Raw genomic sequence first — 23,129 nt, forward strand, 5'->3', positions numbered from 1 at the left:
TCCTTAGTCCCTCACACCTAAGATGGGAGGAAGAGACACAAGGAGAGAGGAGTCGAGTCTACAGGCATTTAACAAAATGGGACATCTTTTCAAAGAGATGTCAATTAAATATGACGTGTGGCAAAGCTGCATCATCTATCCATTGTTTTATTATACCGCCAAATTTTATGGACTCTGTCAGAATGTGAATAACCAAGTTCGAAACAACTTATGTTTACTTTAAATTCAAGTCACGTGATACAATGTGACCAGAATCTCAGTATTCAGATTTACAGTATGTATATCCTTTATATTTTATTGTGTGGAGCACTACAAATGTTTGTATGACAAGTACTATACAAACAGTGACATACAGTAAGCGTGTCCAAACCTTTCACTGGTACTGTTTATTATAAACACAAACACTCATCTCTTTTGTACATCACAGGTGCCGAAGGACTTCCACGGAGGATACGCCTGCTTATCTCTCCTCCAGTGAGACTCCTTTCTCCTCAAGATGCCTTTTAGGAACCAAGACGTCCTGCTGTAACATTTATTTTTATAGTGTGCAACAATCCAACGGAAATCGAATACACTGGTGTCAAGGAGGTAATAATAGACGTGATAGGTATTTGGAGTTTTGCTTGCTTTATCAGTGTTGAAAAATTATAATTCATCACGTGATTATGAGGCAGAGATCAGGAGGCGAGACAAAGCATTAATAGTTTCCTTGTGTCCCCATCAGCTCAAGTATTTCCCACAGACAGCACATGGTGTCCAATGCTTAAATGCTACTGGTATTTTGGCGTTAACAGTGAAACTAGCCATCAATTCAACATGAGTCCTTTATGTATGAAGTATAACGTATAATATTTTTGGCTTTGTTGCAGCAAACGGTCGATAGTAGAGGCTAGGCTGCAGGATTCAACGGGCTTTGGCGTAGATCTTAAAGGGGTACGGCGTGCGTGTGGCTCCGATGACTCCCTCCGTACTCAGCTCAACTCCATCCAGAGTGGAAAAATTAAATTTCTGGAACAAACTGACGAAAAACAGGAACAGCTCCATTCTTGCCAGGCCTTCACCCAGACATGCACGCTTTCCTGGAACAACAACAACGAAGGCAGGTGCATGGGAAATATTTAACTGTATACTGTCGTTATCCAGCTAACTTTTTCTGCACCCTTAACTATTTCATGGCTCAAATTGTCAAATCAGTTCACATTATCAAACCCATGATTATCAGTTAAATATGACGTTACCTGCAGAGAAAGGTAAAAATGCATCCCTCCTCACAAACTTCCCTTCAGCATCAAGGAAGTGTTCAGGGTTAAAGCTGTCAGGAGTTTCCCATTCAGTCTTGTCGAACAGCACAGAGGTCAGGTTGGGCATCACAGAGGTTCCCTGACGACGCACAGACAGAATTCAACTTAATATTGATTATAAGAAAGGATGCATGCATAGTGCAGCCACACCTTGTTGGCAGTTTATAAGGCGTGTAAAGGGAAATGTGTTATGATACTGATGATAAGACATGGCTTAATCACAAGATCGCTGCTGAAAGGCTGTAGCAGACACAGCTAGAACTGGGTGATCCGACCAAAATCTTCTAGATATCTCAACGATGTATCACGATATAGCATATTTTCTGATGGTTTGATTAATAGTTTAAATGAAATAACCACACGGTAAAGCCTGTTTGTATACTCCTGTGTGAATTAAATATATATACTCATTTTATTAAGTTTTAATCACATTATTCAAGATAAACATAACATTTTCAAGTAAAATTATAAAAATCAAAAATTGCACAAATTTACATATTGATGTTCTACTTAAAGCTGCAGTCGGCAGCATTTTTTTGATCATATTCACTGAAACCGACACTATTCTCCAATAGATCAACATAAATCATACGGTTTTAGAAAAAAAAAACACCTATGTGCACCTAAAGCCTGTTCGTTTGTTTTGCAAAAATCGACCGCGCCCGTATCATCCTGTCCACTCAACGCAGTCTCATCAGTCACAGTTCATGCACACGCCACAGACCCCCCCACCTCCTCGCGCATATTCTTTCATCACGTGTGCATGCCTCACGCTAGGCATACGTTAAATGACGTTAGCAACTGCTAGCAAGGTTACCTCCGTGTAGCGTGTATTCAATGCTGTTTGTTCGATGAGAGAAGAGATGACGCGTTCACAGGAATCTGGTGCACGCGCACTGACGAGAACTTTGTAGACATTAGAAATCTACTAAGTCAACTTGATCTGTCAGACTTGTCGACTGCAGCTTTAACATAACGGACACAACTGTCCATTCTGACTCCTATAAGTAGAGGCACCTTGGGTATGAAATAATCGCCCAGCATCGTGTCCTTGGCGGCCATTCTGAGTCCATTTAGAGGAACAATGTTTCCCATCCTCTGGATCTCGTGGATGACAGCGTCAGTGTAGGGCAGGTTGGGTCTGTCGGCCATACTGGGTCGTCGGGTCTGTCCGATTACTCTGTCTATCTCTGCCTGGACTTTGTCTAGGAGGGGAAAGAAAAGATTTTCAACTGATCAATTAAAACTATCTTAATCTTCAACAGGTTCTTTCTCTGATGTCTTTTAATCCTATTATTGTGCCACTGCTGCTGAGACTCCGTTATCCGAACACCCACCCTGGATATGAGCGCTCCTGATGAGGTAGATGAGGCCCCACTGCAGGGTCTTTGAAGTGGTTTCACTACCAGCCAGGAACAGATCGAGACAACACAGAACCAGGTTGCCGTCGTCAAAACCCAGTTCACTGTTTCTTTTGTGCTGTCAGCCAAACAAAAAGTGAGTTAGTTCTTGGTTCTCATGCACACTGAACTGCGTAGTCAACACTGTAAACGCCGTACTTTATCCTCTATCAGGAAGGTGTCGATGTAATCTCGTGGGTTGCCGGGGTCCAGATCCAACTTGTGCCTCTCTATCTCTCCCCTGATCGATGCCTCTAAAGATTTGGAGCTGCTGAAGATGCCGTTGTGAGGCCCCGGCAGGTGTTTCATCAGAGCTGGGAACGCATCATATAGCTGTTTGGAGCGGAAGCAAGGGACTTGTTCAGTGTTGTTTCATCATTTACAGGTAAAGATCTGACTTTAGCTCATAATATTAACTGATACAGAACTATCAATTGGCAAAATGACAAATTTGTTTTACCTGCATGAAGTTATTGTGACTTATTTACGCTTCCCTATTGGCTTTTTTGAACGCAAACCAAGAAATTACTCAGTTATCAATGGATGTGAGGTTGTTAGTTTTACTTTGATGCATTAGGACAGAGGTCTGCAACCTTTACTATCAAAAGAGCCATTTTTTCCCTCTATTCCACCAAATAAAAATAGTGTGGAGCTGGAAACCATATTTGATGTCACTGCTTATAAATGTTCATATATAGTTATGATATATATGAAATTATAAAACGACAATAAACGGTTTACATTTTATTGCTATAACCTGTTATAAAAAAATGTTGTTCGCTAATTTCTCACCACATATCAAACATACAGGTAAGCCATCATCGTTGAAAGCAAATTAATCTGTCCATGCAATCCTTTTTTCCTCTGATAAGTGGGGGGGATTTATCCATGGTTAGCATACCAGCGGTGGGGGTCAGAAACTGAAGATTAGCCACCCGCAGTGAAAGGCGCTGGGCCATAGACGTAGGATGTAACGCATTTTTTAGTTTCACGTAATATATATATATTTTTTAAATCACCTTGAACTCCAAGAAAACAGGTGTTCCCTTTGAAAGATTTTCTACTGTGCAAAAAAGACAGGTTATTTATTCCCATGTTATTTTTTGGCAAAGCTATAGGGGTGCTGCGGTTTGCAGACCCATATGAGGGAGGAATGAGGCTTTTTTGCATCTTACTAGAGCCCATACGGAGCCCTCCAGATAGGCCATCTCCGTCAGATTCTTCAGCATGCTCTGGAAGGTGTGGTCACTGTAGTCAAACCGTCTCCCAAACACTATCTGGCAGATGATGTTGGCCACGGCGTTGTTTAAGAGGGGCACAGGGTCAAATGGCTCACCTGACCAGAAGAAATGTCCTCAGTTTGAGTACACGGTGTATTTTGTATTTAAATTCCATCATGTTTTGCTCTCTTTGCCAACCTTTCTTCCTCTCCATCGCCTCCTGCAGATGATGACTCTCCTCACAGATGCTCTGCTCCATCGAGCTCTTGGCCGAACCAAAGGTACGTAACGTGGCCATGGCAAAACGCCGTTGTCTCCTCCACACGGTGCCATTACAGAAGAAAAGACCCGCTGAAAGAGAGTAAGCATATGATTTTACTCAAGCAGGGATCAGAGGTCAGGTAGACAACTTTTGTACCGATGCACTGTGATTCACCTGAGTTCCCTGAATAAAGTCTGGTCACCATGGGGCTGTAAGGCCTGTCCACAAAGTTGTCGGCCTGTGTGACTATGGCTTCCTTCACCATCTTCCACCCAGACACAAACACTGTTTTGTGTCTTCCCAGACGTATGCAGAACACATTCCCATAAACATCAGCGAGCTGTGGATGCAGGAGCAGAGAATAAATGGCCTGTTGTCGAGCATGTGACTCTGATAAGATGCTCATTTCAGGACAGTCATTTCTGTAAAACTGTGACTTACCACCAACAGGTATTCAGCATTGTTTTCTACCATAGACTCGTGATTTTTTTTTGTAATTTCCCGTTAGTTAAGGATCTGTCTCTGCAATCAACGTAAATAAGAATCTTCCTTCCATCTTCTTCCATCCAAGTTTTCACAAAAACACTACTGATTGATATAAAAAATAGGATTCTGTCATCTTACCTTGGTTAAGTAAATGTGAGGTTGTTTAGAGTCAATGTTGAATATGTTTCCTAAAAGAGGAAGAGCTGGTGGTCCTGGTGGAAAGTTGGGTGGATCCTTTTTGTTCAGAAAATACACAACGAGGAGAACGGCAACAATAGAAAATAATATTCCCCTCAGATCAAGCCACAGACACAAATCACACAGCCACATTGTGAAGCAGTGGAGAGGAGAAAGGGACTGATAAGGATCACTTGCTCTATCATCAATTTCTCGTCAGAGATGGGCTGGTATTTGACTGACTCACAGTTTATGTATCTGTGGTGTGTGTGAGAGAGAGGGAACAGCCCTCCAGTAACTAAATACAGAGTAAGAATAAGCTTAAAACCAGAGTCAATCTACCCCATAACACAGCAGGAGCATTTAACAAAAGTCCTTCAGCAGCAAACATGCAGCTGCCTTACAAGACTTACTGTAACGTAGAAGAATGTGTGAAGTACTAAAAGACTTTCTGGTTCTGCGGCATCTACTTTTTTAACTCATCATCACGAGTCAGACATTAATATTTAATAAAAATCTAGTTTTCCTTTATCATAGAAACTTTCAAAGTACAATTTGAGTAATATTGAGGTGTTTTTTTTTGTATGTTTATTTGGAAAATTAGATAATCCCGGCAAAAGTTGGTGCAACCCACCTTTAATGTTATGCAAAATGCGCTGCACAGCATGCATTGTTGTTTTCTACTGTAATTCTTGATACTACCTCGAGATGTCGCCAAAGTAAGACATTTTTAAATTCATGAGAATGGGTTTGACATGTTTATGTTTAATATAGACTGAAGTTTTTTAAATGGGATTTTGATTAGATCCCAAAAAGATGCACACTGAGCTTGACCTCACCATGGAGGACATAGAGGAGAAGACGTCGGACCCGTTGTATGTTACTGAGCCAGGTGGCCGGGCTTTATGGCCCCCTTGGTCTGGCGACACCCCTGAAACAGAAGGGCGTCATTCTTGTCAGGAGGGCCTTTCAAGAGGCCGGCACATTGACTAAGGATACATGGGACAAGCCACTGTCTGGTGAGCTGCACGGGAGGGCAATCGAGCTCAAAGAGTACGCCCGGCTGAGTACCATCACTTTCCCCAGGAGTATTACACCTCCCGGCTGGCTCGGTAAACCCTGGGGGATCACATTTTCCGATGGCAGCTGTGACTCTTATGGGGCGGCTCTCTACCTGCGCTGGGGGACTTCAGGGAGTGTTGTAACCCGGCTCGTGGAGTCAAAGGTAAAATTGACCCCGCTCGACCAGAAGGGCAATGCTGTAAAAGCGGAGATCTGCGTAGCCGTCTTTGCTGCCTGGTTGAAGGGGTACATCCTGAAGCATGGCCGGTTGGAAGTGGATAGGTGGTACCACTTTGTCGACAGCCAGACTGTGTTGGGAGCCATCCAGTGGGAAAGTTATGGGTTCCAAACTTTATTCGCTAACCGTGTTGGTGAGATCCAGAAGCCCGACCAGTGACAGATTGGTGGTGGGTCCCCGGTCAGTACAACATGGCTGATCTAGTCACGAGAGGGTGTTCCCCTGAGCAGCTTGATGGTGACTCCTTGTGGCAGAGAGGTCCTGAGTTCCTGACCAGAGCACAGGAGGAGTGGCCCATGAAGTCTTCTGCAGAGGTTACCTCTTGGACCTGGTGTGTAGTTGAGTGTTGGGAGGTCCAGTGTTGAGTAGGAAGTTCTGCATTTGTGTTAAAAGGTAAAGCACACACCGCGTTAAACAGCAGCGACCAAAATAAATATAGACGGTATGTGTTGATTTACAGTCACTCAGGTCAGATGATAATTTCAAGTTCAAAGTCCAAAGAACCTGGACTTGTGTACTGTTTAAGCGCCAAACAGTAACCTCGGTTACCTATGGTTAAAGCACCTGCGCTCCCACAGAGGGGTTTTCACAGAGTACCAGGATTTACTCACAAATAAGCTCCCTAATGATACATGACAAAGTTAACTGTGGCAGTATTACATTCTCACATCGAATGAGGATGTTTGAACAAACTAAAAATAAACTGTTCTTTACTTGTACAAAGACGGTATTGTTATTGTCGATCACTGGTCTGATAATCTTTTACCTACTGGATCTCAGATCATTCTGTGAGATGGTCATTAACATTTGACCAGACAACTGTTTATCATCCTGATCCTTTAAGTGTTGCACAATGTGTGACCTACAGTAATAATGACTGTCATTTATTAGTATGGAGCAACAGGGGATCTTGATAAAGCCTGTTATATAATCATATATCCATGAGCTCTCAGTGTCAGCTCTTACCAAAACAAAGTACAGGTTCATTTTATTTAGTAAACTTCAAGTTTATTTCCCTTAGTTTACTTTATGTAGTAATGCATATATCAATGTACTAGCAGTATACATATAAGTATACTATTTTAATACTGCTTCGAACTAAATTTGCCAACTTTTTAGTTAATAAAAGTTAAAAGCAGTACACTTGTTAACGTCTACTGTAAGTTTTATTTTAACTGTAAAAATGCTTCAAGAGAACTTAAGGTATACTTTTCATTTTCACCACAAGTTTATCTCAATGACAAGTTTAAGTAAGCCAGGTTTACTTAAATTGTTCTGAATACTTGTCAGTATAAGTCAAGTATATGATTATATATCTGGTAAATACATAACAAGTATACTCTACTTTAGTTTAAGAGAAGGATGGTAATATCACACTTGAATAAACTTTTTTGTATTAGCTCCACATGATTTTCTTCACATGACAAAAGATGCATTCCTTGTTTCTCTACATTTAAGATTAATCGCTCTGCTTTTGTTACTGGTAAATGAAAAATGTATTCTGTTGCATATTCATGACCATGTATCTTCTTTCAAAGCAATGCCTATGTCCTTTTCAAAGATTTTTAACAAGGAGGCAAAATAAGTATTGTTCTTTAATTGAGGCGACAATCATCACTTTATCCTTTATTCTGTGAACTCAAACCATCTGTGTGATCAGAGAATGCAAGTTGTAATATAAAAACAAATCTGCATAAATTATGTTTTAATCATTTCTTAAATCAATAAACTGATTTTGGCTGTATTACAGAGTTTACATTTACATAAACTGAAGAACATCAATTTAGAGAAGACAGGGTTTTGTTGAAAAGGCGAGCACATGGAGGTAGAAGCAGTGAGCTTGAAAAACCACATTCTGTATAAAGAAAGGACGTAGCCTCTCCGTCGAGGTCCGTTCTCTCAAGTTGATCCAATCGTCCTCGCCTACAGGAGTCGCCATCTTGTCAGACTTTGACTCCTCCTCATTTCCTCTTACCAAAAAAGGGCATGTATGTGATGTTGTGGGGAGGAAGATACGTCAATTTGGCTGATGTTTACCTCCAAGGAGAAGTGAGGGCCAGCGGCTAGCTGTCACTCAAGAGGCCGCGCCCCTAATTATTCATAAACTTTAACCTCCAATAAAATAAAAATGAGCCTGGTACAAAAAAATTCATCCCCTCAGTGTTGTCATGATGTTATGAACTAGAATGTTTTTTTGTACCAGGCCTTAAAAAGGTTTAATTATGCTGTGAAAACGGCCTTTTCAACATGGGGGTCAATGAGAAACTGCTCTATTATGAAACCTGCCCCTAGTGGAAACTCAGCGAACTGCAGTTTTTGGCACTTCCTGATTGGATCAACCAGGAAATCGCTGTGATGGGGGCTTGATAAAACATATGAGAAAAAATACATTTGAAAACAACCCTTTATTCAAACTCATTGGGAGCTGCATACAGGGAGTGTCCATGATGCTAAGTTTCTTAGCCGGGTTGTAAAATATACGTTATATAACATAAAAGTTATATTTCTATTTTTCCTACAAGAATACAGAATCTTGCTCTGATTGTCTCCTTTTAGAGACCAGCTCTTTAGTTGTGGACCAATGGTCCGACACATTTCCATTATCAAAATGTGACTGCATGATGGATCGGTGAGATAGCTTTTGTTTACACTTTGAACATCCAAACTCAGTCTCAAGTTGCTAAAAAAAAGTATAAGTATCATAGTATCGATTAGAAGAGAGTGCTGGTGCTCATGCATGATTACCATCATGTTATTATGTAAAGGCATGATTCTGTTTAGGTACCAGCATTTGTACTATGGCAGGAGTCTGGTTGTCTGTAGCTGGTTATATAAGTACAGGTCAGTCACACATACCTTTGTGCAGACTGAATTACGGATGTAGGTGTGTGTCCACCACAAAAGGGTTAAATCAAGGGTGTGTGGACATTACATAACTTGTGTTGCAGAAGGAAGAAGAGTCTCAGACCTTCATCTTATTGCTGGGTTGACTCTCTGTAACAATGTGGCTTTATAATTTTTTGCTTGGTTTTGACCTCAAGGGACTTTTCCTGTTTATTTTCATTTTTATCATTATAGCAGACTACCTAAAAAACAGGAACCCTTCAAATTATCCTCCAGGACCGCAGGGTCTCCCCCTTGTGGGAAACTTTTTCAGTCTGGACAGTAAACATCCACACAAGTATTTTACCAAGGTAAGGTGTGATGCAATCATGTTTTCATCATTAAATGTGGATTTGAGGCTCGTTTGACTGATTTTATAAACACTATTTTGCAAGTGCTACCAGTACAGTGTTGTATGTGGACAATGGCACCATGTATGTTATAACTTTGCCAACAGACTTAAAAAGAGAGCTGTTTCCATTATTTTTTAAATAAAGAACGTGGGTTTGAATTGTTCTTGTGTCATGAAATGATAAACAAAGGGCATATACTGAAATGTGGTGATGAAACTGTAAATATAATATTAATATGATGCAGGGAGTGCACATGTCATAGAAATATATAGAGATTTTAAGGCTCATTTGAGTAGTTCAAGAGGAAAAGTTGATGTTTGCCTGTATATTGACACATTCAGTGGGGCCATAAAGTGTGTGTATACGATGATAATGAGGGTAAAGCGCCCTCTTGTGTAATCTTGGGTTAATATATATAATGGTTACCAAGAAAATCTCATCTCATTTCATCTCATCTTCAACCGCTTATACAGGGTCAGGTCGCAGGGGCAGCAGCTTTAGCAGGGGACCCTTTCCCGGGCCACATTAACCAGCTCTTCCCAGGCCAGTGTGGAGATATAATCTCTCCACCTGGTCCTGGGTCTTCCCCGAGGCCTCCTCCCAGCTGGACGTGCCTGGAACACCCATGCTTTGTACCACTCCACTGCTCCTTGGTCACAATACCTCACCTCCATGAGTCCATGCCTTGCCGCAAGTCGGTTTTCGGAAGTTTGCGCCTAAGTTCTTTATGATGGCAGTGGCAGACTAACCTCGTGAGGCCCCCCTGGTATCGCAAGATCCATTTTATTTTTACTTGCAGACGAGTCTGGTACTCTCAGATCAGTCTGGTACTTTGGAGCCGTTTGCCACGTGAACGAACCAATCAGCGTTGGTTTTGAGTTGGATTTAAGTGTGATGCAACGTAAAGCAACTGTATAGTGTAAACAACATGGCAGCTTCAATGGATGAGATGAGCACAACTATCTTGCAAGCCGCTCATTAACGCTTTTTTTCTCTTGGATCCTTCTGTTGGAAAAGTGACCGGACACCGGATATTTTGCTTTTAATCCATAAATTTGCGTTACACAAACAGAAAATATCCTTTACCGACATGTTGTTTACTTTCTGAGCTTTGCCTGGACACTGTTAATACGTCATACGCTTTGTTGATCTGATGGGTTAATTTGGCCCGTATGTTGATGATAAATAGCTAATTTATCCAATCAGCAACCAGTATTTTCGCCCCTTCCCAAAAGATTTCCAAACAAGAGTTTCCAGATGGATATGCTGAGCAAATGAGAATTATATGAATCAATCCATCTGGCAGAGTCAGGTTAGTGGCACACATTAAAATGGCTGCCGCTCTGACCATCCTATGTGGATTTGAATTAGAAATCTGTTCTACTCACATTTCTTTGGTTCTGGTTCATCAGCATTTGTTCCTTGGTGTATTGTCCACAGCTGGCTGATGTCTATGGAAATGTCTTCAGTGTCCGTCTCGGTGGCGAAAAGATCGTGTTTGTTTCTGGGTACAAAATGGTGAAGGAAGCCATAGTGACACAAGCTGATAACTTTGTGGATCGACCATACCGTGCATCAGCCGAAAGGCTGTACTCAGGAAACTCAGGTGAGCAAATCTCTCTCTTTCTCTTGTACATGCTGGTCAGGGAAAAGTTAACCTGAGCCATTAACCCTATTTACTCTGTATGCTTGTGTCTAGGTGGTCTGTTCATGAGCAATGGTGAAACATGGAAGAGACAGCGTCGCTTTGCCTTGTCTACGTTACGTAGCTTTGGCGTGGGCAAAAGCACGATGGAGCAGAGCATCCGTGAGGAGATCCGACACCTTCAGGAGGAGATAGAGAAGGAGAAAGGTGGTTCACTTTATAAGCTTATAATCAGCAGCTCAGCTCTTCAGCAATACACCATTGTCTAAACAGTGGACTATTTTTCTCCAGGTGAACCTTTCAACCCAGCAAACCTCTTCAACAATGCTGTGTCCAACATCATTTGCCAGCTGGTGATGGGGAAACGGTTTGACTACAACGACCACAACTTCCAGATCATGCTGAAGTATCTGTCTCAAGCCATTCAATTGGAGGGCTCTGTGTGGGGGGTGGTAAGTCAGTGACATCCATTTAGTTCAATCATTGTCAGAAAGACAGTATACTAGTGGGATAGTGGACGTTATCCTCAATAACTGACTAAGAGGCTCACGTCTGTGGTCAGAGCTTATCTCAAAATGTAACAGGCAATTTAATGTGACCTACTGTTGTCTTCTGAGAAGCTGTACGAGTCATTCCCTGGAGTGATGAAGCACCTGCCAGGTCCCCACAACACAATGTTCAGCTGTTACAACTCCGTCCTGGACTTCATCAGTCAGGAGGTTCAGAGCCACAAGAAGGACTTGGACCACAGTGATCCCCGGGACTACATTGACGCTTTCATCATTGAAAAGGAGAAAGTGCGTGAACAACTGCACTGCACAACACTGTGTAGCCCTTCCTGTCAATCTACCAGCCACTCACAACTGCATGTGTCTTCTCTGCATTTCTGAATAGCACAAAGAGTCTGACCTGGGCTTCACTGAGGCCAATCTGGCTCTGTGCTCTTTTGATCTGTTCCTGGCTGGAACCGAGACAACCTCGACCACTTTGCTGTGGGCTCTGGTTTACCTCATCAAAAACCCTGATATCAAAGGTAGGTGACATGTTAAGCCTTTCACCGAGCTAGCTGTGAAACATCCACAAGACTAAAAAAGCTATACAACAGCTCTGTAAGGGCGCACTCACACTGTCCTTATGTACCGCGCCCCAGGCTTTAAGTACTAAATACAAATGTTAGCATGCTAACTTTTCATAATAATAATACTCACATGCTTAAGTTCACCATCATATTTAAGCATGTCAAACGTTGACATATTACATCACAAGATAAGAGTCACATGACATTTTTCTCACCTTGTTGCTACAGGCTTAATTTCTTGAATTGTCTTGTTTCCTAGTCAAAGTCCAGGCAGAGATAGACAGAGTAATCGGACAGGTCCGACTGCCCACTATGGCAGACAGACCCAACCTGCCCTACACTGACGCTGTCATCCACGAGATCCAGAGGATAGGAAACATTATTCCTCTAAATGGACTCAGAATGGCCGCCAAGGATACGACACTGGGTGGTTACTTCATACCCAAGGTGCATTTAGTGCAGAGTCATTTAAAGGCCTAACAGGATCATCAAAAATATGACTGTTATTTTAGAATTGCGTGGTGTTCACCTATAGATTTTGTTTTTTAGGGCACATCCTTGATGCCGTGCCTGAGCTCTGTGATGTTTGACAAGACTGAATGGGAGACTCCAGACACTTTCAACCCTGGACGCTTCCTAGATGCTGAGGGAAAGTTTGTGAAGAGAGAAGCTCTCCTGCCGTTCTCTGCAGGTAAACCACATTCACCTTCAGTCTTAAGCATAACCCAAACCAGAATATACATTTAACTCTGAGCTCGTTGGACTCCTCAGGGAAACGCGTGTGTCCTGGAGAAAGCCTTGCCAAGATGGAGCTGTTCCTGTTTTTGGTGGGATTACTACAGAAGTTTTCCTTCTCTGTTCCTGATGGAGTAGAGTTGAGTACAGAGGGCATTACTGGATTTACACGTGTACCTCATCCCTACAAGGTTTACGCTAAGGCTCGCTGAATTATACTGAATTATCTCACTGAATCATTTTTCATCTAAATGTGTAACAAACAAGGCTAAGCAAGACACTTTGGGAAGAAGCTGTAGTTAATTTCAATCTGAACCTTTCACTGCTGTATGATTGTCTTGTTTATTCTCTCTTCCAGTACATTTCATTCTGTGTAATGAAAGTTGTAATTATGCAATCAATGTAATACATTTGTTAATGAGTAGTAAATGATTTGTTGATGTCGTTTCACAAAACTGGTTCAGGTCTTTGGTATAAACACAACATGAGGTACACTCATTGCTGGTGGCTGAGTTACCAGCCATTTGAAGTGACTAACAAATTATTTTCAAGATATTAAAGTTGATTTCACTTGTTGCCTTTATGCTGAGTATTACAATCTGAGTGTCTGTGGCGACATTTCCTCACTAGATATAAATACGCTGCCATGTTTGTGACGCTGCTGACAGTGGTTGGTCTGCCAGCCCAGATCATCACTAACGGTTACGCTGCGTTCACTTGTAATTGGAAATTGGGGCAGAAGCGAAAATAGGAACTTGTGTGTGTGTGTGTGTGTGTGTGTGTGTGTGTGTGTGTGTGTGTGTGTGTGTGTGTGTGTGTGTGTGTGTGTGTGTGTGTGTGTGTGTGTGTGTGTGTGTGTGTGTGTGTGTGTGTGTGTGTGTGTGTGTGTGTGTGTGTGTGTGTGTGTGTGTGTGTGTGTGTGTGTGTGTGTGTGTGTGTGTGTGTGTGTGTGTGTGTGTGTGTAGATTTAATAGGGAAACATATAAAGTATAGACTGGAAGTAGAGAGGTGAATGTGTTTCAATAAAGTTTACAACAGATTTAAAAAAACAAAGAAAGTGACAAGATGGAGGGCTCTAAAAGAAGTATAACTGTAATGGCTCTTTTATTACTGATATCATGCCACCATTTCAGTCCCCCCAGAATCTGCCTTGGGACTGAAATGGAAAACTTTGTTCAGTTTGTTCACTTTTTATTGTAGGGATGATTGCAGCCTAGAGAAGGACTCCTGCCGTTCTCTTTTGTGCCCTCCATATTTTGCAAACAGTCATGACTTCCAATCCAGGTCACTTCAAACCAAGTGTTGGCAGGATGTTTCCAGTAGGGTGCACCAAATTCAAAATAAAAGAGCAAAGTCTTTACTAGTTGAGGACTAACATCATCCATCATATATCAAAACAATTGAGCTCATCCAATCCACAGTTTTCCTGTCTCTTCTAGATTGAGTGCTATTTTGAGTTTCTCTTGAACACTTAACCAACAGGTTGCCATCATTGAGTAACTTTTCCTATAGTATCACCTCTATCTAACGGGTTGATTATGTTCATGTTTTCACAAGCCTTTACTTTAAACCTTTTTATGACGTTAGATTTCTCAGGTCTTTCCCTCTGAATTTGCTCATTCCCTTCTTCCTCATATTAAAATCCATCATGATCGTCATTTATTATGCTTTTATACCCTTTTACTTAATGGCCTCGATTTTCATCCTTCCATACCCTCATTATCCCGTCATGTTCCCCATCTTGCACCTCATAATAATCAATTTCTGGACAATTAATGCCAAGAAAGAAGCGGCTACTATGGTACAATCATGGTGTGACTAATACACACTTCCTAATAAGGGTAAACATGTCACTTGTGTTTTCTTGAATTTCATAGCTTCTGTTTTTTTAGGAAATAATAAATATCTGCAGTGTAAATATTGACTTGTCACAGAAACAATGCATACAGGGATATTTGGGGGTAAAGAACTGGAGGAAGGACCGGGAGGAAATGAAAACAGCTCTCTCAAAGCTGTCCCCTCTAGTTCTTTTTCTTTCCTGCAATTTTCTCTCCTGAGTTTCCAGTGTGCCTGTTGCCTGCAGCCAGTGCTAGTCAGGCCTTGACATAGTGTGTTGTTATGGTGGCTAGCTATTTTTCTAATTATGTCATTCCCTACTTATTGATGGATGCCAATTGGTAGCTGTAAAGTGAATGACTAGTTAGTTACAAACTAGTTTCTTGTCTTTTTCTTAAGTGCCATTAACCCCAGTGACATGGTCAATGGCCTTGGTGTCATTTGCTGTCAAATCCGTCTTGCAGTCCAGCCCGTCTCTCCCTCCAAGCATAGCATAAAACTACACTACTAAAACACTTGATGTCGTCAGAGATGACCGTATAGGCAGGAAATGGCTTTGTTATATAGTGCTTTTTTTGTAAAATTAAGATCCCATACCAAGGACCCGGACACAGCTCTCGCTGTGATTTTGGCTGTATTACAGAGTTGTCCATTTACATAAACTGAATAACATCAATTTAAAGAAGACGGGGTTTTGTTCTTGGGTGTACAGAGATTGGATGGCCCACAGAAGTGACCCCCTCACCCCATACTCCTGCAGCACCTTCCACAGTATCTCCCAGGGGACCCGGTCATATGCCTTCCCCAGATCCACCATGCAAATGTAGACTGGATGGGCATACTCACAGGCCCTCTCCAGGATCCTTGCAAGAGTGAAGAGCTGGTCTGTGTTCCACGTTCAGGACAGATTCCGTATCGTTCCTCTTCTATCTGAGGTTCGAATGTCATTAACTTTACAGTTACCAATTTGCATCCATCAATAAGTAGGGAATGCCATAATTAGAAAAATAGCTAGCCATCATAACAACACACTATGTTATGGCTTGCACGAGGCATGACTAGCATTGGCTGCGAGAACACTGGAAACTCAAGAGAGAAAATTGCAGAAAAGAAAAAGAACTAGAGGGAACAGCTTTGAGAGAGTCCCTGTCCTTTCTCCAGTTCTTTACCCCAGAATATCCCTGTATGCAAGTTTCTGGGACATATAAAGGCAATATTTACCCTGTAGGTCAGATATTTAGTATTTCCTAAAAATACAGAAGCTATGAAATTCAAGAAAACACAAGTGACATGTTTACCCTTATTGGGAAGTGCGTATTACTCACCTTGAGGCCACCGCTCACCGCTGCAGCATTAGCAATGGAAGCTTTGAACATTGCCCATTCTGGTTCAATGCCCCCAACCTCCACAGGGATGCCAGTAACGGTAACCTTTGAACACCGTGGTGGACACCGGGGGTTAGGGAAGCTGTCCGACTGAAGAAGGAGGCCTTTCGGGATATGTATGAAGACTCCGGAGGCAGTTGCAAGGTCAGACAGACCAGAAGGGCTGCAGCCTCTGCTGTGTCAGAGGCAAAGCAGCGGGTGTGGGAAGATTTCGGAGAAGTCATGGAGAGGGATTTACGGGCGCCACCAAGGTGCTTCTGAAAAACCATTCGACATCTCAGGAGGGGGAAACAGGGAAACGTCAAAGCTGTAAGGACAGGACAGTGGTGACCTCAGCGGATGAGGTAATCGGGCGGTGGAAGGAGCACTTAGAGAAAAAAATCAAAAAAAAGCCCCAGGGATTGATGAGATTCGTCTAGAAATGCTGAAAGCTTTGGGTTTGGAGGGGCTGTCTTGGTTGACGTGTCTCTTCAACATTGCGTGGAAGTCTTGGACAGTGCCAAGGGAGTGGCAGGATGGGGTGGTGGTTCCCCTATTTAAAAAGGAGGACCAGAGGGTGTGCCAATTACTAGGGTATCGCACTACTCAGCCTCCCTTGTAAAATCTACTTCAAGGTGCTGGAAAGGAGGGTTTATCCTATAGTTGAACTTCAGATTGAAGAGGAACATTGCGGATTCCGTCCTTGACGTGGAACAACGGACCAGCTCTTCACTCTTGCAAGGATCCTTGATGTGGCCTGGGAGTATGCCCATTGAGTCTACATGTGCTTTGTGGATCTCGAGCAGGCATATGACCTGGTAGCTCAGGAGATACTGTGGGAGGTGCTGCAGAAGTATGGGTTGAGGGGATCACTTCTGTGGGCCATCCAATCTCTGTACACCCAAAACCAGAGCTGTGTTCGGATCCTCGGCAGTAAGTCGGATTTGTTCCCTTCGGGGGTTGGCCTCAGCCAGGGGTGCGCTTTGTCACCAATCCTGTTCGTGATTTTCATGGACAGAATATTGATGCATCGTCGTGGTGGGGAGGGGTTGCAGTTGGTGGGCTGAGGATCTCGTCCCTGTCTCGTCGGTCAGTGACCTTCAGCACTCACTGGATCGGTTCACAGCCGAGTGTGAAACGGCTGGGATGAGGATCAGCACCTCTAAATCTGAGGCCATGGCTCTCAGCAGGAAACCTGTGGATTGCTTACTCCAGGTAGGGAACAAGCCCTTACCACAAGTGAAGAAGGTCAAGTACCTCGGGATCATGTTCACGAGTGAGGGTGCGATGTAGCATGAGTTTGGCCGGAGACTGCAGTGTTGCAGTCGCTCTACTGCACCGTTGTGACGGAAAGAACGAAGATTGATCTACCAGTCAATCTTCGTTCCTAGCCTCACCTATGGTCATGAAAGCTGGGTCATGACTGAAAGAACAAGGTCGGCTTTTCTCAGAAGGGTGGCTGGAGTCCCCCTTAGAGATAGGGTGAGAAGTTCAGCCATCCGTGAGGAACTCGGAGTAGAGCCGTTGCTCCTTTGCGTTTAAAGGAGCCAGTTGAGGTGGTTTGGGCATCTAGTAAGGATGCCCTCTGGGCGCCTCCCTAGGGAGGTGTTCTAGGCATGTCCAGCTGGGAGGAGGCCTCAGGGAAGACCCAGGACTAGGTAGAGAGATTATATCTCCACACCATGCTAGGAACGCCTCTGGACCCCCCAGTTAGAGATGGTTAATGTGGCCCAGGAAAGGGAAGTTTGGGGTCCCCTGCTAAAGCTGCTGCCCCCGCGACCCGACCCCGGATAAGCGGGTGAAGATGAGATGACATGTATTAGTCACACCATGATCATACCATCGTAGCCTCTTCTTTCTTGGCAATTGTTGTCCAATAATGGATTATTATGAAGTGCATGATGGAGAACATGACGGGATAATGAGGGTATGGATGGATGGAAATCGAGGCCATTAAGTAAAAGGGTATGAAAGCTTAATAAATGACAATCATGTTGGATTTTAATATGAGGAAGAAGGGAATGAGCAAATTCAGAGGTAAAGACATTTCTAAAGACCATATTACATTGGTTGCATGATAACAACTTTAATTACATAGAATGAAATGTACTGGAAGAGAGAATAAACAAGACAATCATACAGTGAAAGGTTCAGATTGAAATTAACTACAGCTTCTTCCCAAAGTGTCTTGCTTAGCCTTGTTTGTTACACATTTAGATGATAAATGATTCAGTGAGATAATTCAGTATAAGTCAGCGAGCCTTAGCGTAAACCTTGTAGGGATGAGGTACACGTGTAGATCCAGTAATGCCCTCTGTACTCAACTCTACTCCATCAGGAACAGAGAAGGAAAACTTCTGTAGTAATCCCACCAAAAACAGGAACAGCTCCATCTTGGCAAGGCTTTCTCCAGGACACACACGTTTCCCTGAGGAGTCCAACGAGCTCAGAGTTAAATGTATATTCTGGTTTGGGTTATGCTTAAGACTGAAGGTGAATGTGGTTTACCTGCAGAGAACGGCAGGAGAGCTTCTCTCTTCACAAACTTTCCCTCAGCATCTAGGAAGCGTCCAGGGTTGAAAGTGTCTGGAGTCTCCCATTCAGTCTTGTCAAACAGCACAGAGGTCAGATTCGGCATCAAGGATGTGCCCTAAAAAACAAAATCTATAGGTGAACACCACGCAATTCTACAATAACAGTCATATTTTAAAATGACTCTGCACTAAATGCACCTTGGGTATGAAGTAACCGCCCAGTGTCGTATCCTTGGCGGCCATTCTGAGTCCATTTAGAGGAACAATGTTTCCTATCCTCTGGATCTCGTGGATGACAGCGTCAGTGTAGGGCAGGTTGGGTCTGTCTGCCATAGTGGGCAGTCGGACCTGTCCGATTACTCTGTCTATCTCTGCCTGGACTTTGTCTAAGAAACAAGACAATTCAAGAAATTAAGCCTGTAGCAACAAGGTGAGAAAAATGTCATGTGACTCTTATCTTGTGATGTAATATGTCAACGTTTGACATGCTTAAATATGATGGTGAACTTAAGCATGTTGGTATTATTATTATGAAAAGTTAGCATGCTAACATTTGTATTTAGTACTTAGCACTGTTGTGCTTAAAGCCCGGGGCGCGGTACATAAGGACAGTGTGAGTGCGCCCTTACAGAGCTGTTGTATAGCTTTTTTAGTCTTGTGGATGCTTTACAGCTAGCTCGGTGAAAGGCCTAACATGTCACCTACCTTTGATATCAGGGTTATTGATGAGGTAAACCAGAGCCCACAGCAAAGTGGTGGAGGTTGTCTCGGTTCCAGCCAGGAACAGATCAAAAGAGCACAGAGCCAGATTGGCCTCAGTGAAGCCCAGGTCAGACTCTTTGTGCTAATCAGAAATGCAGAGAAGACACATGCAGTTGTGAGTGGCTAGTAGATTGACAGGAAGGGCTACACAGTGTTGTGCATTGCAGTTGTTCACGCACTTTCTCCTTTTCAATGATGAAAGCGTCAATGTAGTCCCGGGGATCACTGTGGTCCAAGTCCTTCTTGTGGCTCTGAACCTCCTGACTGATGAAGTCCAAGATGGAGTTGTAATAGCTGAACATGGTGTTGTGGGGACCTGGCAGGTGCTTCATCACTCCAGGGAATGACTCGTACAGCTTCTCAGAAGAGAACAGTAGGTCACATTAAATTGCCTGTTACATTTTGAGATATGCTCTGACCACAGACGTGAGCCTCTTAGTCAGTTATTGAGGATAACGTCCACTATCCCACTAGTATACTGTCTTTCTGACAATGATTGAACTAAATGGATGTCACTGACTTACCACCCCCCACACAGAGCCCTCCAATTGAATGGCTTGAGAAAGATACTTCAGCATGGTCTGGAAGTTGTGGTCGTTGTAGTCAAACCGTTTCCCCATCACCAGCTGGCAAATGATGTTGGACACAGCATTGTTGAAGAGGTTTGCTGGGTTGAAAGGTTCACCTGGAGAAAAGGAGTCCACAGTTTAGACAATACTGTATTGCTGAAGAGCTGAGCTGCTGATTATAAGCTTATATAGTGAACCACCTTTCTCCTTCTCTATCTCCTCCTGAAGGTGTCGGATCTCCTCACGGATGCTCTGCTCCATCGTGCTTTTGCCCACGCCAAAGCTACGTAACGTAGACAAGGCAAAGCGACGCTGTCTCTTCCATGTTTCACCATTGCTCATGAACAGACCACCTAGACACAAGCATACAGAGTAAATAGGGTTAATGGCTCAGGTGAACTATTCCCTGAACAGCATGTACAAGAGAAAGAGAGAGATTTGCTCACCTGAGTTTCCTGAGTACAACCTGTCAGCTGATGCACTGTATGGTCGATCCACAAAGTTATCAGCTTGTGTCACTATGGCTTCCTTCACCATTTTGTACCCAGAAACAAACACGATCTTATCGCCACCGAGGCGGACACTGAAGACATTTCCATAGACATCAGCCAGCTGTGGACAATACACCAAGGAACAAATGCTGATGAACCAGAACCAAAGAAATGTGAGTAGAACAGATTTCTATGTCAAATCAACATAGGATCGTCAGAGCGGCAGCCATTTTAATGTGTGCGACTAACCTGACTCTGCCAGATGGACTGATTCATATAATTCTCATTTTCTCACCATATACATCTGGAAACTCTTGTTTGGAAATCTTTTGTGAAGGGGCAAAAATACTGGTTGCTGATTGGATAAATTCGCTATTTATCATCAACATACGGGCCAAATTAACCCATCAGATCAACAAAGCGTATGACGTACTAACAGTGTTGAGGCAAAGCTCAGAAAGTAAACAACATGTCGGTAAAGGATATTTTCTGTTTGTGTAACGCAAATTTATGGATTAAAAGCAAAATATCTGGTGTCCGGTCCATTTCCAACAGAAGGATCCAAGAGACAAAAAGCATTAACGAGCAGCTTGCAAGATAGTTGTGCTCATCTCATCCATTGAAGCTGCCATGTTGTTTACACTATACAGTTGCTTTACGTTGCATCACATTTAAATCCGCCTCAAAACCAACGCTGATTGGTTCGTTCGCTTGGCAAACGGCTCCAAATTACCAGACTGATCTGCGAGTACCAGACTCGTCTGCAAGTAAAAAATAGAATGGAGGTTGAGATACCAGGGGGGCCTCACGAGGTTAGTCTGCCTCTGCCATCACAAAGAACTTAGGCGCAAACTTCTGAAAAACGACTTGCGGCAAGGCATGGACTCATGGAGGTGAGGTATTGTGACCAAGGAGCAGTGGAGTGGTACATGGCATGGAGAGGTGCTATGTCCGTTGCGTTGCTGCTGGATTGAGACTTATATTTACAACACACTGGAGATCACCGTTTTTTGCAATGTTAGAATAACATCAGCTGTGCAAGTGTGAGTGACACCACTCTATCTTAAAAATAGCATAGATGTTAACTTCACTTATCTAGTAGCAAAATCTGTCAACGGAAATAGTTTTCTTTCCAGCAGATATCTTAGTTATGACAAGTTTGAGCTTGCAAAGCTGTTTTGTATTTAATCTATCTCCATGGAAACAGAGATTACACTAGCAAAACATGTTTTTTATTTTTTTATTTTAAGAGTGAATTGCCCTACAATATGAACACATTTTGATTATATCTTTAATTTTTTTGGTAACCATTATATATATTAACCCAAGATTACACAAGAGGGCGCTTTACCCTCATCATCGTCCATCACACACTTTTTGGCCCCACTGAATGTGTCATAAACAGGCTAACAACACCTTTTTCTCTTGAACTACTCAAATGAGCCTTAAAATCTCTATATATTTCTATGACATGAGCACTCCCTGCATCATATTAATATTATATTTACAGTTTCATCACCACATATCAGTATGTGCCCTTTGTTTTTATCATTTCATGACACAAGAACAATTTAAACCTACATTCTTAATTATAAAAAGAAATGGAAACAGCTCTCTTTTTAAGTCTGTTGGCAAAGTTATTACATACATGGTGCCATTGTCCAAATACGCCACTGTACTGGTAGCACTTGCAAAATAGTGTTGATTAAATCAGTCAAACTAATCAAATGCCTCAAATCCACATTTAATAACAAAAACACAATTGCATCATACCTTACCTTGGTAAAATACTTGTGTGGATGTTTACTGTCCATACTGAAAAAGCTTCCCACAAGGGGGAGACCCTGCGGTCCTGGAGGATAATTTGAAGGGTTCCTGTTTTTAAGGTAGTCTGCTATAATGATAAAAATAAAAATAAACAGGAAAAGTCCCTTGAGGTCAAAACCCAGCAAAAAATTATAAAGCCACATTGTTACAGAGAGTCAACCCAGCAGTAAGATGAAGGTCTGAGACTCTTCTTCCTTCTGCAACACCGGTTATGTAATGCGTGCACACCCTGTAATTAACCCTTTGGTGGTAGACACATCTACCAACAAGACTTCAGTGATCCGTTCAGTCTGCACAAAGGTATGTGTGGCTGTGACCTGTACTTATATAACCAGCTACAGACAACCAGACTCCTGCCATAGTACAAATGCTGATACCTAAACAGAATCATGCCTTTACATAATAACATGATGGTAATCATGCATGAGCAACAGCAATCTCTTCTAATCAATACTGTGATAATTGTACTGTCTTTTAGCAACTTTAGACTGAGTTTGGATGTTCAAAGTGTAAAAAGAGTGAAACTGCATTGGGAACAAAAGCTATCTCACCGATCCATCATGCAGTCACATTTTGATAATGGAAATGTGTCGGACCATTGGTCCACAACTAAAGAGCTGGTCTCTAAAAGGAGACAGTCAGAGCAAGATTCTGTAGTCTTGTAGGAAAAATAGAAATTTAACTTTTATGTTATATAACATATATTTTACATCCCGGCTAAGAAATTTAGCATCACGAAAACTCCCTGTATCCAGCCTCCAACGAGTTTGAATATAGGCGTGTTTTTCAAACGTATTTTTTTTCATATGTTTTTATCAAGCCCCCATCACAGCGATTTCCTGGTTGATCCAATCAGGAAGTGCCAAAAACTGCTGTTCCCTGAGTTTCCACTAGGGGCAGGTTTCA

The 23,129-nt window shown here is 42.5% G+C and overlaps 2 protein-coding genes across 2 annotated transcripts; one reads left to right on the forward strand and one right to left on the reverse strand.

The window, feature by feature from the left end:
• Window positions 1-903: 903 nt before the first annotated feature.
• Window positions 904-22,388, reverse strand: LOC310945001 (uncharacterized protein; the record flags this gene model as incomplete). Its single annotated transcript, XM_083910940.1, has 21 exons — window positions 22,175-22,388; window positions 20,352-20,517; window positions 20,106-20,258; window positions 19,861-20,021; window positions 19,516-19,692; window positions 19,280-19,418; window positions 18,773-18,960; window positions 18,549-18,690; window positions 18,302-18,468; window positions 6,466-6,521; window positions 6,083-6,216; window positions 5,686-5,777; window positions 4,808-4,903; window positions 4,358-4,523; window positions 4,120-4,272; window positions 3,877-4,037; window positions 2,861-3,034; window positions 2,639-2,780; window positions 2,319-2,506; window positions 1,239-1,380; window positions 904-1,079 (listed from the first exon to the last, which is right to left on the reverse strand). The coding sequence occupies exons 1-21, from the start codon at window positions 22,364-22,366 to the stop codon at window positions 904-906; spliced, it is 3,165 nt and encodes a 1,054-aa protein (XP_083767066.1). The 5' UTR covers window positions 22,367-22,388.
• Window positions 9,149-13,320, forward strand: LOC310945102 (cytochrome P450 2J4-like; the record flags this gene model as incomplete). The annotated part of the gene is made up of 9 exons (XM_083911076.1): window positions 9,149-9,340; window positions 10,823-10,988; window positions 11,082-11,234; window positions 11,319-11,479; window positions 11,648-11,824; window positions 11,922-12,060; window positions 12,365-12,552; window positions 12,655-12,796; window positions 12,877-13,320. 9 exons carry the CDS (start codon window positions 9,149-9,151, stop codon window positions 13,050-13,052), a joined length of 1,494 nt encoding a protein of 497 aa, XP_083767202.1. The 3' UTR covers window positions 13,053-13,320.
• Window positions 22,389-23,129: the final 741 nt, after the last annotated feature.

The sequence above is a fragment of the Echiichthys vipera genome, assembly GCF_963691815.1.
Source record: "Echiichthys vipera genome assembly, chromosome: 3".
Taxonomy (NCBI): Eukaryota; Metazoa; Chordata; class Actinopteri; order Perciformes; family Trachinidae; genus Echiichthys; species Echiichthys vipera.